The sequence below is a fragment of the Anopheles coluzzii genome, chromosome 2 (assembly GCF_943734685.1).
Source record: "Anopheles coluzzii chromosome 2, AcolN3, whole genome shotgun sequence".
In the NCBI taxonomy this organism is placed as follows: Eukaryota; Metazoa; Arthropoda; class Insecta; order Diptera; family Culicidae; genus Anopheles; species Anopheles coluzzii.
The window spans coordinates 42,309,882-42,322,650 of NC_064670.1; the positions used below are offsets into that span (position 1 = coordinate 42,309,882).

The following is a 12,769-nucleotide window of genomic DNA, read 5'->3' on the forward strand; positions in this document are numbered from 1 at the left end:
CATATACCGCATTGCAAAGCGACAAAAAAAACTCATTGTCTCTCGCTCCTTTTCCTTCTGTCCTGCTACATTATTGTGCGATCTGCCCGACCCCTGTATTATTTCCTACCCCGCGACTAAGGCAGCGCTCTAGCAGCAATCGAACACGACATCGAACATGAAAAATGTATGGGATTTGACATGTTCGATTTGATAACCAATAAATCGAACATGTCACATCCCGTACATTTTTCATGTTCGATGTTGCGTTCGATTGTTGCTAGAGCGCTGCCTAAGCGGGCTATGAAAGTTGTTGACATGTTGGCGCGCATGCCGGCCATATCTTTCTCGTGTGTGGCCTAAGCTGAAGCGCTGTTGTGGTAACGATAGAAAGCATAAACAAAAGCAAACTGCTCGTCAACAAGTGTTCTTCCGTCCATCGCAAGTGTTTCGAGAAACGTGAAAATGGCTTCCAACCAAGACACGCCTTGTGTCACGGTGTACCACGCAGCTTCCCGGGCCTATAAACGGCGTTTGGGGGAAATGGAGTTCCGCCTTGCTTGGCAACCGCAACCACGGATAGTTGGTAAGTGTCTCATGAACGGACGAGTGGACAAAACGATCATTGTTTTAAAATCGCTCCTACGACCATATTTAGCTGACCGAGCGGATGATGTTGTGCCACACGAGCACGAAGCCGATCCGGTGCCCATGGAAGGGATTGATGCGCTACGATCGGTATGCCAAAATAGCGGAAAGGAAAGCGACTCGGATGATATGTATGTCGAAGAGGCAACGTCAGATGCTCCGTACGGGGACCTTTCGTTCGAGGATGGGTTGAGGATGTGGGCTTTGCAAAGTGGGCTACCTCATCGCAGTTTGAACTGGTTGCTGGATCATTTGCGACAGCATAATCTCCAAGTGCCCCAAGATGCACGGGCGTTCATGAGCACACCAGCGACCACAGCACCGGAAATAGTGCTAACGTCAATCGCAGGTGGGCAGCTGTGGTACCAGGGTATTGAAAAATGCCTGCTATCATATTTTCGGTAAGAATGTGGTATTCATTGATCACCGTACACTTATGGCCATGCACTTATCCTATTCATCGTTTTTATTATAGCAAAGTTCAGCCAATTCAGGAAGGATTTGAGTTGGACTTTTTTTGTGGACGGCCTGCCACTGCGTAAAAGTAGTCGGAGCCAATTTTGGCCGATCCTCATGAAGATTAATAACGAGCCGAATACTCCGGTGATGACAGTTGCGATGTTTTGTGGCGAATCACAACCAGTATTCGTCGAAGAGTTTTTACGGCCGTTTGTGGAGGAAATGAACAAGCTGAATAGGACAAAAGTGATCATAGGAGCTCGCGCTTACTGGGTGTGCCCGCGTTCGATTATAGCAGACGTTCCAGCGCGTGCATTTATTTCAGGTAGGTGCTGGTTGGCGTGCTGGTAAAGATCACACTTAATTACATATGATATATTTGCAGTGTAATTAATAACTATTTTTTGATAAATTTTCTTACAGGTGTTGAACCGCGCAATGCCATTAGTGCCTGTATGAAGTGCACAATCGAAGGGGAAATGGAACAAAACCAAATATTTTGCCGATATGATGCAGAGCGCCAGTCACGAAATCATGAAGATTTTTGCGAAGATAAATACCCGACCCATGTGATCAATCCTACGCTCCTTACTACAATGGATCGCTGTGACATCATACGCGATTTGATTGCGGCCGAAGAAGTGCAACTTATCTATAAGGGTGTTGAGGCGAAATTAATGCAGTTGTGGATGGAAAGATTTCCTGGCGTACAGTGCATGTTAACACCACAGCAACAACGTAAAGTGTCGGCGCACTTGCGACTGTTGAAGCTTCCTTCAGACTTTCAGCATAAACTGCGCGACCTTCGGTACGTTCCCTTCTGGAAAGCTTCAGAGCATAGAATGTTTCTGTTGGTGGCTGGTTTCGTGGTTCTAAAGGGCCGACTTAACGAGGCAGCGTACCAACATTTTATGTTGTTGTTCTTGGCGGTTACTTTCCTGTCCACCTCGTACCATTGCGACAAATGGGCAATGGCTGATGATTTATTGCATAGGTTTGTGGAAGCTTATGGAAACGTGTACAGCCCAGTACTATTAGACAGCAACGTGCATAATTTGCTGCACATTCATGACGATGTTTGCAGATTCGATGCGTTACATACTGTTGTGGAGACGGACAGCGTCGCGCAACATTGTGGCTCTGGGTTGTTCGCAGAGTGCGACAGCCCTGGACGTCACCCGAGCTGTCCGTCGAGGGCGACCGTGTGACGGAGCGAAAGGGCCGCGCCATCGCGGCTAGGGCACGACGACCGTTCACCCGGGGCATTCGGGTCTCGGGTGATCAACGAGTGCGGTAACCGTTACGCGGCTGCGCCGAGGTTTTTACGTTTCAACAAATATTTAATGTGTTAGGAATAAAGTTTGGATGTTTTGTTTGTAACCTTTTAGTTGTGCTTAGTTCAGTGGTTTATTCAAATAAGTGAACGGACATCCGAACACAACACATACTTTATCGGCTTCTGTTTTTCAAGCATTCCTGCTCGACCTGAAAAAGTTGATGCGTTCCGGGAGGTGTAACCTAGTGCAAGCGGTTCATCGTGTGCTGGAACTGCAACAGGTGCATTTTGCCAAGCCCGAAAGTAGCCCGGCAGATGAGCAATCAGTGTGCACGGTTGGTGCTGACACCATAGCGACCGTACGGCGGGGCTTCATTCTACGAAAAAATGTTCGCGAGCAATGGTGTATGACCGACTTGGGCTTTTTCTTCCCTCATCCTTTTTTCTATTCGAACAGGGTTTAGATGAAAATTCCGTCTAAGAGTGAAGATTTACAGCTACCCTGCCGGATGACGGGGAGAACAAAAAACCAGCTGATCGATGATTTCTGATGAATCGGAATCGTTACCAAGAACTCACAAAAACACAACGTTGTGCAACGATATCATCCGCCATACTCCCCCGAAGCGTTAGCCTTCTCAATATGACGGTGTGGATAGAAATGCTACAGGCTGCAGGGAAGGTAGAAAGAGCGGGTGACATAATAGAACGAGTCCCAATATATGTTAGATCTGAAAATATATAAACAAAAGTAGTTAAACGTTGAGCGAAAAATGTGTAAAAAGTTGTACTAGTAAACCCCCGAATCGAAGGATAAAGAAAGGAAACATTCCACGTCGAACAGATTTTATCAACAAGTTGTTGTTACACTAAGAGACTAACATATAAAATCGACTAAAAGAGTTAGCAAGCTAGCAAAACTAAGAAAAGAAACCACACAACCGAAAGTAGATGTATGTAAAGTTTTGTTTGTACGTAAAATGGGAGAAAGAAACAGTGAAAAACAAGTACAGTAAGATGCGAGAACAAAAAAAAAAGCTCTATTATAGATGTGCAGACAGAACCTACCAGGAAGCGAACGAAGAAACAAGGCGCGTCGAAGCGGTTCCACTATTCGTATACTCGCTGTAGTAAATTCACTATATACACATTCATGCATACAATATTACATATTACCATCATATACTGTAGTTGAAATCTCATTACTTTTGATTTATCTCTCTTTTTGAGTAAATACATTTATTTAAAAAATGTCTGAAAATTTACTCCACCGTCTTCACTACCTCGTCTACTAAGCTTGATGACATTCGTTCTCACCCTGGTTGTTTAGGTGTGTTGCCATCGACGAACAAGTTGTCGTACTTTCCCTCTCAAAAAGCGAAAGTAAAGCCGCTCCGTTAGGAAGATACCCGACGCCAGCCCGCTACCCCACAGGATGATCCAGACGGCCGGCTCTACATCGACCAGACTTACCGGGACGAACTTGCCACCACCGCCCGAACAGGTTGGCTTTTTGGTGTACAGTTTGTCGTTCTCTCGATACTGGATGCCGTGCTCGTTCAGTCGAAACAATCTGTAAGAAGAGAATGATCCTCTATCTTGCTGTAAATCCCACATCCAAAGTCCTCTACCTTACCCAATCTTCACCATCTCCTTGTACGACGAGTTCTTCTGTATCGCGTAGTACGGATCGATCACCTGCAGGTACTGTATTTCCTGCAGGCCACACTTTTCGTCCTCCTGGTACGTTTCGCTGATCACCTTATACCCGACGCCCTGTTCCACGTGAAACGCGTACAACCCATGCCGTATCCGATCGATGCCCTGCTCCAGCGCTATGAACGCGTCCGGTCCGTATGGTCGGCGGATCTTCTGCTCGTACAGTGCCCTGCGCGTTGGTTCGGTGGCGTGCGTAAAGTAGTGCCGGTTGAACACGGTATCGTGCACACCGAACTTGAGCCGCGAGCCAAGCAAATCCTCCAGCGTTTGGATCTTGGTCGAGGGGCTCTGCAGCAGTGCGACAATGTTGGCCGAGTAGCTAGCGTACAGGAACATCAACACCGTGAAGGTAAGCATGGTGATCGTGCGGGCGCTGCAGCTGCGTGGTAAGACGGCCGAGCCTTGTTGGCAGGACGCCCCGTACATCATGAGCAGCGTGTCACGCAGGCTGGCGGCCATGGTAGAGGAATCGGGCGGGGCTGGCGGCATCTCCAGGTCACCGTTCGCTATGCGCCATTCCGCCCAGAGCGTAACAAGCAGCAGGACGGAGGAAACAATGATGACGGCAATGGCGCAGATCCAAACTTTCTGGGAACAAATAAGGCAATACTTAACTATCCCACGAACTGCAAGACATCAGGGACTCACATCATCGAACGGCAATACGAACACATTCTCGGTGTAGGACAGTTTCGGTGAGCGAAAGATAAATTTGGACCGTGTCTCGGACGTCATGGCAAGGTACTCGATCACCGCAATGCGATCGGTGGTGAAGAAGAGCGGAGATGCACCCAGGTCGGCCGTATTGTGCACTAGCTCACCGATCATACCATCCCACATGCCAGTGGTAGTGTTGTAGTAACCCCAGGTTGTCACACGGGTGTAGTTCACTTCGGCTCCAAGGTATGCCACCAGACAGTTAGTCAAAATATAGTTCACCTTCGTGATCGTGTCGATGTGTTTATCTCTATAAAAAATGCAAAGTCATACTCAAGGTTTAGTGCCTCTAAGGGAAGACTAAAAGGACAGTTTACTTGTAGTCCGTGAGATGATTCAACGTATCCGGATTGGTAATAACCATCGACGCACGAAGATAGTGACCGTGAAGATCTTTACGCCGCACCGAAGTGACTTTGTGAGTTCGTAGATCGATCATCTCTCCCTCAGTATCTCCTGGTACTGTCGCATTCCACAAAGCGTAGTGTTCTGTTAGCAGTTCAGAATTTTGACTCACTCTGTAAACTTTAGATGTTAAACACACGTTGAAAGATTTCAAAATTAATAACCACTTATACCACAAAATATATTAACCTTGCATAAATCGTATTGATTGGCCGTCTTCTTCCAGCATCACAAAGATCTCACTGCTGACAAGGGCCGGCAAGTCCTGCAGCACAGCCAGATAGTGCTCGATACCCAACGGGGCACCACCCTCACTGGAATCCATCAGTAGCCAGCGGTAGTTTAGATACAGACGCTGCCCAGCCTCAGCTAGTAGTCGTTCCGACCCGTTGCAGCGTAGATCCACCACCACCAACGTCTGGTGACTTTCAGCATCTTCATCGAGCGTGGCGTTCCGGTAATTATCCATATCCTTGACATCTGTCCGTGCGTCTGGTGATGCTCGTCTCGGTTCAACAAACTGCATCAAATGACGACCGCCGGAGAGACCGATCCTTGCAAACATAAGCTTCTCCCCTACGCACGGAAATACAGGCAGAACAGAAGTAGGGATTACAACTACAGCACAAACACACACGGGCGTGCCTCAAAGCATACCTTCATTCCAGCACTCAACAAAAGCGGTCACCTTCAGGGGCGTCCCGATGAGCTTTAGCAATGCTCCAACGGCACCGACCATGGAGGCGTCCACGGCGGCGGCAACGGAATGGCCGGAAAGCAACAGGGACGCTATCATCAGGGGCAGAATTAAATCTTGTTTATCTCTTCCGCCCATGACTGACTGGCAATCACTCACACACACACACACACACACACACACACACACACACACACACACACACACACACACACACACACACACACACACACACCAGGTAGGTGATAGCTTTTTGGTCTTTTGTGTTAACCGATGCTCCGTCGAGATCAAACGACGACGGCGTGCAGCACGGGTGGCCGATATTTATAGCCCGGCTGAGATTCAATCACACCGAGCAAACACAATTAACTTCCGTTATAACGACGACGACGACGACGATGAAGGGATCAGGGAGTAGAGAAAGCTAACCGTTGGTGTCTTCCCTAAAAACGTGTGGCCTGAACAGAATGGGGGTCCGTGAGAGGGCCTATATGAGCGGTGCACGACTTAGCCATGCCGTACCATGCATACGGTTATTGAATTATCCATCTGTCCTTTCCCATCTCCTTGCCGGTGAGCAAACAGTACGGTGAGCTTGATTCGTTCTTACCATTTGCATAGCGCACCCTTCGCGGAGCATATTTGTCCTTCGTGGGAAGAAAACGCACCTGGCCCCGGTGGCTTACGAATGGATTGGGCCGACGATTGGGTAAACGCAAAACGGAAACGACAATCCTTTGCTGCGTCACTTCACACAAACCAATCAAATTATGGAAGCAAATACCAAACACTCGCTTGATTGTGAACAGGGTGGAGCGGTCTAATGCAGCTTATCCTCGCTGCTGCTTTGTTGTGACCTAGTTGCGAGAGTTGGTTTTTTCTCCTTCCCTACAGTAAGCGTATGTTCGTAGAAGTTTGAAGTATTTTTGAATATTAATTCTACAATCGTTTTTTGTACGATGGGATGTGATTATTATGAAAATGTTTTTAACAAATGTGTACATGTTTGTTCATTGTTCGTAGAAAATCGAACTATACATCTTGCTTTCCTTTCTAGGAATCAGTGAAATTGCGAACTACTTCTTTCGATATTTTTATCATAGTAGAGACGTTTTGCAGGTTTGTGCAAGATAATTTTTCATATTTTGATATCCAAAAATAACATCTGGATTGCGATGAAAGCGCCCTGCGATGAAAGCACAAATAAACTGTATAAACTTTATGAATATACGAATGATTATTTAATTTACTTAATTCTTTCCTTTATGTATAACATATGAGACATATATAAAAAATTAATAAAAGTCCAAATTATTGGACAGCTTGAGGAATGCAGAGATAGGCTTAGATGCAGCCCATCAGAGTTCGGGTGCATGCAGCGATGTAAAACTAAGCTACATACAGAATCTTTAGAAGCACCTTATCAGTCGAATGTGCTGAACTGAGAATGTTAACAGCAAAGCTTCTTTTAAGAGAAATCAAAGTTATGGTTTGTAAATGAAAAGATATTATTAAATAAAAGCGAGATATTTGCCTATGATTCAAATCATTACCATATCTCTTCCTTGGGTAAGAAATATTCCATCCCGTATACATGATATTTTATTTTTCGTTCGCTCATTTCAAATAAACGTATTATCCGTCCGGCCATCTCGGGGGAAATACCTTTTGCTACGTTGTGAGAAAGCTCGAATGGATCCTGGACGACAAGTGGCCTATTGTAAGCAAATTGGTGTCTAGGATTTGTGTCATTTTTATGTTTTAGCAAGTACTGCTTCAACCGTTTAAATTGGGATGGTACTCTAGAGTAATCAGGCGACTCGAAATCACTCTTCAAAAGAGTTTTTACACTAGAAGAATCCACATAAAATGGGCTAATCACTTCAATTTCGAGTACGATAAAGTTGGCATAAAAACCGTAAAAGTGAAAGAATTCTTCTACTAGGACTATTATTTCAAATGGTTTCGATTTGTGGTTCAATTCTTCTAAGGTCGGCGTCGCAAATCCCGCATTCCAACCTGCAAGTACAAAAATGAATTGATATTTATGATGATTGTAAGAGCAGAAAACTAACAATAGAACAACAATACATAAAGAACATAATATTTTACCATCGATAATGACGTCATTTTGTGGATCTACCTGAAGTGTTGACACATTTGGCAGCCAACCCATCAATTGTAAGAAATAAATTACCATCAGTGAGATAGTATACCCATTCAGATATTTTTCTCGGTTCCATTTCTTCAGATAGCACACCAACATACGACCTACAATTGAACACATTAAAACTATATTAAATACTTGGTTCAAATACATTTCATTCAGTACTCGATGGCTACAAGGCTTACTTGAGGGTTGTAAATTTAACAAGTACTCCAACAACAATGAGTTTCGGTGCGCCAATCCATTGCTGAACGTTAAATCACATTTCATATTGAAGCGGTGATTGATGACTTTCAGCAACGGTACGCGTGAATTCAGGATGATTTCGTCGATAGTCCACTGCTTTGTATTTTTTAGGATTTTTTCTACCTTCAGGATCGATTCCGTTATACTTTCTACGCCGGGCTTATCGTTTCTTCCGTAGTACACTTCTTGCAGATCGACGAAAATGTCCAGATCGCTCGTATAAGAACCAGTCCCGATGACGCGAGACCCAAACGGATAGCATTTGACTGCTGGGTAGTGCGGTTTTAGGCATTCTACCAACTGTTCCTGCACCTTTTTGTTCTCAATAGCGCTTTTAACTTTATCGCTCTCCGCCACAGCCATTTCAAGAACCGTCATGATGTCTTGCTTAAAGAAATTCTTCATATCTTTGCTCATCTTAAAATTCAGTCTCGGCAAGCATCTTCTTTTCATATAGTTTACTTGTGGCTTAATTTCTTTTTGTTTCGGCATCTTTTTAGCACTAATCTCAGTGTTAGCATTGGTATGGTTCTCGAGCTGTATGTTTTTGCGATCATTTGCAAGAGTGTCATTGGGATCATTGCCTATCGGTTTCGTCTGAGTAACGTTCAGGGGGATTTCTACGATTTCGGTTTTCAGTCCCTTTTCAGGATCGTTCGCATGGATTTCTATGAATTCGGTTTTCTGCTCCGCTTCAGGATTGTTCACGGAAATTGCTTCGAGTTTGGGTTTTTGCTCGTTTCCTTCATTGTTTTGGATGTGCTGCGTTGATGCTACATTTTCGGAGAAGCTTTCATTACAATGCCGACAACGTACCGTATCCGGTTGCTGATAAAAACTCATCATAATCTTATCCCTTTGCAATTCGTCTTCTTCGCATTGAACAAGATTGCTAGTGGCTAGGAATAGTTCCAGTTTTTTCATCAGCTTTTCTATCTGGTTCATGGTAAAAGTGTCGATGTTTTTGAGACCCGGTTTGTAGGACGCCAGATTGAGCGTTAGAGATTCGATCAATAAGTTAGTTGCTAAATAGTTCTGTAATAAGAAGTCAAGAAGAAGAGGAAGGCATATGCTATTATTGGAGTAAATAAACAAACGTGATTCATTTTAAATCGGAATATATTCAGTTTTTCTTACCATTTTGTTGCAATAAATAAGGACGACCACAATGTAAAGGTTAGGTGTAGCGATACAACAGGAATAACATAAACAAATGATTTGAACTCGTTCAATGAATGACAACTATTCGCGCGCGTATTCCTACACACACACACATACGAAAATGTCAATAAGCAACTTAGGCGGTGCTCTCACTGATGTAGTTTGAATTTTAAATCTGTTTTGCCGATATTACAGTCTGTTCACGAGATACGCAGTTCTCGACATACGCGGATTCGGAGAAACGCGGTTTTCTATCATTTGATAGATCAAATATCTAATTAGTTCCACTGCTGTAATTGTTATATTACAGTAGATCGTCGATTATCCGGGCAGCTCAGGACCGTACGATTGCCGGTTAATCGACTTGCACGGATAATGGTCCAAGGAATGTCAAATTCAAATGAAAATTATAAAATCCACTAGTTTTATGATTATTTTACCTTGAATCAATCGTTTAATCGTTAGAAAAATATTATTTTAATCAAAAAGTATAGGTTTAGTGACTGTTCATGAACAAAAATGAATTTCGAAAATACCACTAGCCACTACAAAGCTGCACAACAGACTGGTTGCCCACTTGACTATCGCTGCAAATGTTCGCCGTACGTTTGAACAGCTGTCACATATATGTGCACGGTTATGCCGCCCTTCGGTTAATCCGCCTCCGGATAATCGACGTTCTACTGTGTGTCAGAATCAAGGATAATGTATTTAGAAGGTTGATTTTTATCGCTTTTGCTGGGCGACATTGTTGTAGGGATCAAGAGTGAGAGAGAGAGAAGTTTAGTGAAATCAGAGAGAGCGAAAAATATTGAACATGCAAAAATGAGGATGAGAGAGGAGAGATTGGACGAAAGCAGAGATAGAGATGGAGAAGGCGCGCGGAAAAGGAGACGGACGTCTACCGGTAGCTAGCGGTAGCTGGGATCAAGAGAGAGTGAACTCCGAGAGTGAATCGAGAGAGAGAGAGAGAGTGTGAGAGAGGGACAGATCGTGAGATCAGGGAGAGAAGACCAGTCAGGCGACAGGGAGAAATAAAGGAGCCTCGGGTCAGTCTTGTGGTTGATCGCAAAGAGATCGGTTGAGCGTGAAACAATAAAAAAAAAGAAATTGAATAAAAAAAGCCGAATAAATAATTAAAATGTGTGACGATTACGACAATTGTGGGGGACATCTGTCACTCTCTGCATACACATTTCATTACCCCGCACCAGCCCTCCCCGATTTTTATACCGGAGCAAGGTGTTATAAATGACAAGGTGAAGTTGTTTAGAGCAAAATGACATTTCTCGACTTGACATTTCTCTTCCGGGGGCTCCGGTATAAAAATCGGGGAGGGCTGGTGCGGGGTAATGAAATTTGTATGCAGAGAGTGACAGACATCCCCCACAATGTCGCCCAGCAAAAGCGATAAAAATCAACCTTCTAAATACATTATCCTTGTACCGGAGCCCCCGGAAGAGAAATGTCAAGTCGAGAAATGTCAAGTCGAGAAATGTCATTTTGCTCTGAACAACTTCACCTTGTCATTTATAACACCTTGGTCAGAATCCTATAAAAAATTAAATGGAAAATCACACCCTACGTGCATAATGCTCTCTCGTGTTATGTCCATCCGTGACCTTGGTATTATACTTGACTGTCGTCTTAACTTTAAACTGCAGCTTGATGAGGTGCTACTAAAAGCAAATCGAACCCTTGGGTTTATCTTACGTTTTACCTCTATTTTTAGAGATCAAAGCATCCTAAGAATCCTTTATTGTGCTTTGGTAAGGCCTATTCTTGAATATGCAAGTATCATCTGGAATCCTCCCACTATTGATGGCTGTTCGAGAATTGAAAGCATTCAGCGCCTCTTTACCAGGATTGCCTTTCGTCGTTTGTTCGGTGCTGCCTCACTACCTCCCTATGAAACGCGATTGCAGTTATTCAATCTTCACTCCTTAAGCTTCCGCCGCCAAGTGTTTCAGGCTTGTTTTATTGGTGGCTTATTACTTTCTGCTACTGATGCTCCTGATTTACTCTCGTCCATCTCGCTGTATGTTCCCTCTCGTTCTCTTCGTCCACGTGATCCTCTGTCAATTGAAACACGTCATACTCTTTATACTTTCAATGACCCTCTTCTGTCCTGTTTCAGGTTGTTTAACCACTTTTACTATCTCTTTGATTTCGACTCCTCTCTTAACTCTTTCCGTAACCGTATTTTTTCTTCTAATTCCCTTTAATTATTCTCCTTAGTTTTCTATTACTCTCTTTTTTTTGTTTTTGTTAAGTTTATGATAGTCTCTACGCTCTACTCTTGTTTTTTTTCTTTTCTTTTTTGCTAGGTCAAGACTAGGTTAGTTAGGCTTAGTTTTTCATGAATTATTTTGTTTATTTGTTAGTATTAAATTAGTTTTAAGTCTATTATATTTAGCCTTGATGGCGGATATTGTATGAAATAAATGAAATGAAATGAAATAATCCCAAGTGCCACAACTCCACTAAACGACCACTAAACGGGTTTGATATTTGACTGATATTTGATTTTACAGTCATTTATGCTTAATCTGTGGCGCTTAGGTAACCACCCAAATAGCCAAAATTGCTTAAGCAGCCAATCTTGGTACGCTAAAGATCACTACTTAAATTCGCCTTTTGAAGTAGTTAAACAGCATCAAAGTTCCAGCACCCATTCCTTCTAAATCGCGCTTAAGCAGCTTCCTTATGCCAGGGTGCTGGGGATTTTTTTGTGTCTTAAGACGTGTTTTTATTATGTGCATTATTTTATTATTATTTTAAAACTCTACATGCTCTTGAGTTTCACTTGATTTCACATATTTTACTAAAAAAACATAATTACTTAACTCCATGTTTCTTCTTCATTTAACAAATCTAACTAGTTCAGCAACTTCCAGATGATTGACGGCGGTAGTCTTTGACACTTTGACAAGAGCCATTGACTTGTACCGATACATTGTACTAAAAAGCTATGAAGTTCCACCATGTTCGGTACATCTTTTTAAAAAGCCATCTAGTTTCATCACGAATCATACACATCAGACTAATCAGCCGAAAAGTTCCAAAGAGTACCGATAGCTTGTTAAAAAGCTTAATGGTTACACCAAGTATGGCTTCATCTCTTAATCACCCAAAAAGTACGATATCGGAACAATTTTTAGTTAAACAGCCCCAAATTAACTATAAAGCACGAGCTGGCTGTTTGGACATGATTAAAAAGCGATCTATTGAATGAATAATCCAGTGAACCTTCGAAGCTTTCGGGGTTTTTTGTATGTACATTCAATTTTCCTAT

General features: G+C 43.3%; 3 protein-coding genes across 5 annotated transcripts; 1 reads left to right on the forward strand and 2 right to left on the reverse strand.

The window, feature by feature from the left end:
* Positions 1 to 290: 290 nt before the first annotated feature.
* On the forward strand, positions 291 to 2,466 carry LOC120951828 (uncharacterized). 2 transcript variants are annotated; one of them, XM_040370786.2, is made up of 4 exons: positions 291 to 565; positions 638 to 1,028; positions 1,103 to 1,411; positions 1,510 to 2,466. In XM_040370786.2, exons 3-4 carry the CDS (start codon positions 1,201 to 1,203, stop codon positions 2,292 to 2,294), a joined length of 996 nt encoding a protein of 331 aa, XP_040226720.2. In that variant the 5' UTR covers positions 291 to 565; positions 638 to 1,028; positions 1,103 to 1,200; the 3' UTR covers positions 2,295 to 2,466. Both variants share the same exon structure in this region, with proteins under 2 accessions (XP_040226720.2, XP_040226721.1).
* A 49-nt stretch (positions 2,467 to 2,515) lies between these two features.
* On the reverse strand, positions 2,516 to 6,090 carry LOC120951115 (ionotropic receptor 75a-like). 2 transcript variants are annotated; one of them, XM_040369649.2, is made up of 7 exons: positions 5,861 to 6,090; positions 5,393 to 5,779; positions 5,116 to 5,323; positions 4,730 to 5,048; positions 3,999 to 4,669; positions 3,680 to 3,935; positions 2,516 to 3,093 (listed from the first exon to the last, which is right to left on the reverse strand). In XM_040369649.2, exons 1-6 carry the CDS (start codon positions 6,036 to 6,038, stop codon positions 3,689 to 3,691), a joined length of 2,010 nt encoding a protein of 669 aa, XP_040225583.2. In that variant the 5' UTR covers positions 6,039 to 6,090; the 3' UTR covers positions 2,516 to 3,093; positions 3,680 to 3,688. The 2 variants fall into 2 exon arrangements, with proteins under 2 accessions (XP_040225583.2, XP_040225582.2); XM_040369648.2 differs by lacking the exon at positions 2,516 to 3,093 and having other exon boundaries at positions 3,571 to 3,935.
* A 967-nt stretch (positions 6,091 to 7,057) lies between these two features.
* Positions 7,058 to 11,942, reverse strand: LOC120951827 (terminal uridylyltransferase Tailor-like). Its single transcript, XM_040370785.2, has 4 exons — positions 9,451 to 11,942; positions 8,253 to 9,348; positions 8,013 to 8,171; positions 7,058 to 7,919 (listed from the first exon to the last, which is right to left on the reverse strand). Exons 1-4 carry the CDS (start codon positions 9,451 to 9,453, stop codon positions 7,450 to 7,452), a joined length of 1,728 nt encoding a protein of 575 aa, XP_040226719.2. The 5' UTR covers positions 9,454 to 11,942; the 3' UTR covers positions 7,058 to 7,449.
* Between the last annotated feature and the right edge of the window lie 827 nt (positions 11,943 to 12,769).

Bases quoted from the DNA above. Each gene is read 5' to 3' on its own strand.
- LOC120951828 (XM_040370786.2), top strand. From the start codon at position 1,201: ATGAAGATTAATAACGAGCCGAATACTCCGGTGATGACAGTTGCGATG. The intron at 1,412-1,509 runs GTAGGTGCTGGT...ATTTTCTTACAG, and splicing joins AGCGCGTGCATTTATTTCAG to GTGTTGAACCGCGCAATGCC.
- LOC120951827 (XM_040370785.2), bottom strand. The intron at 8,172-8,252 runs GTAAGCCTTGTA...GTTCAATTGTAG, and splicing joins GTTAAATTTACAACCCTCAA to GTCGTATGTTGGTGTGCTAT. The intron at 7,920-8,012 runs GTAAAATATTAT...TTGTACTTGCAG, and splicing joins AAATGACGTCATTATCGATG to GTTGGAATGCGGGATTTGCG.
- LOC120951115 (XM_040369649.2), bottom strand. From the start codon at position 6,038: ATGGGCGGAAGAGATAAACAAGATTTAATTCTGCCCCTGATGATAGCG. The intron at 5,324-5,392 runs GTTAATATATTT...TAACATCTAAAG, and splicing joins ATCAATACGATTTATGCAAG to TTTACAGAGTGAGTCAAAAT. The intron at 4,670-4,729 runs GTGAGTCCCTGA...ATTTGTTCCCAG, and splicing joins TCGTATTGCCGTTCGATGAT to AAAGTTTGGATCTGCGCCAT.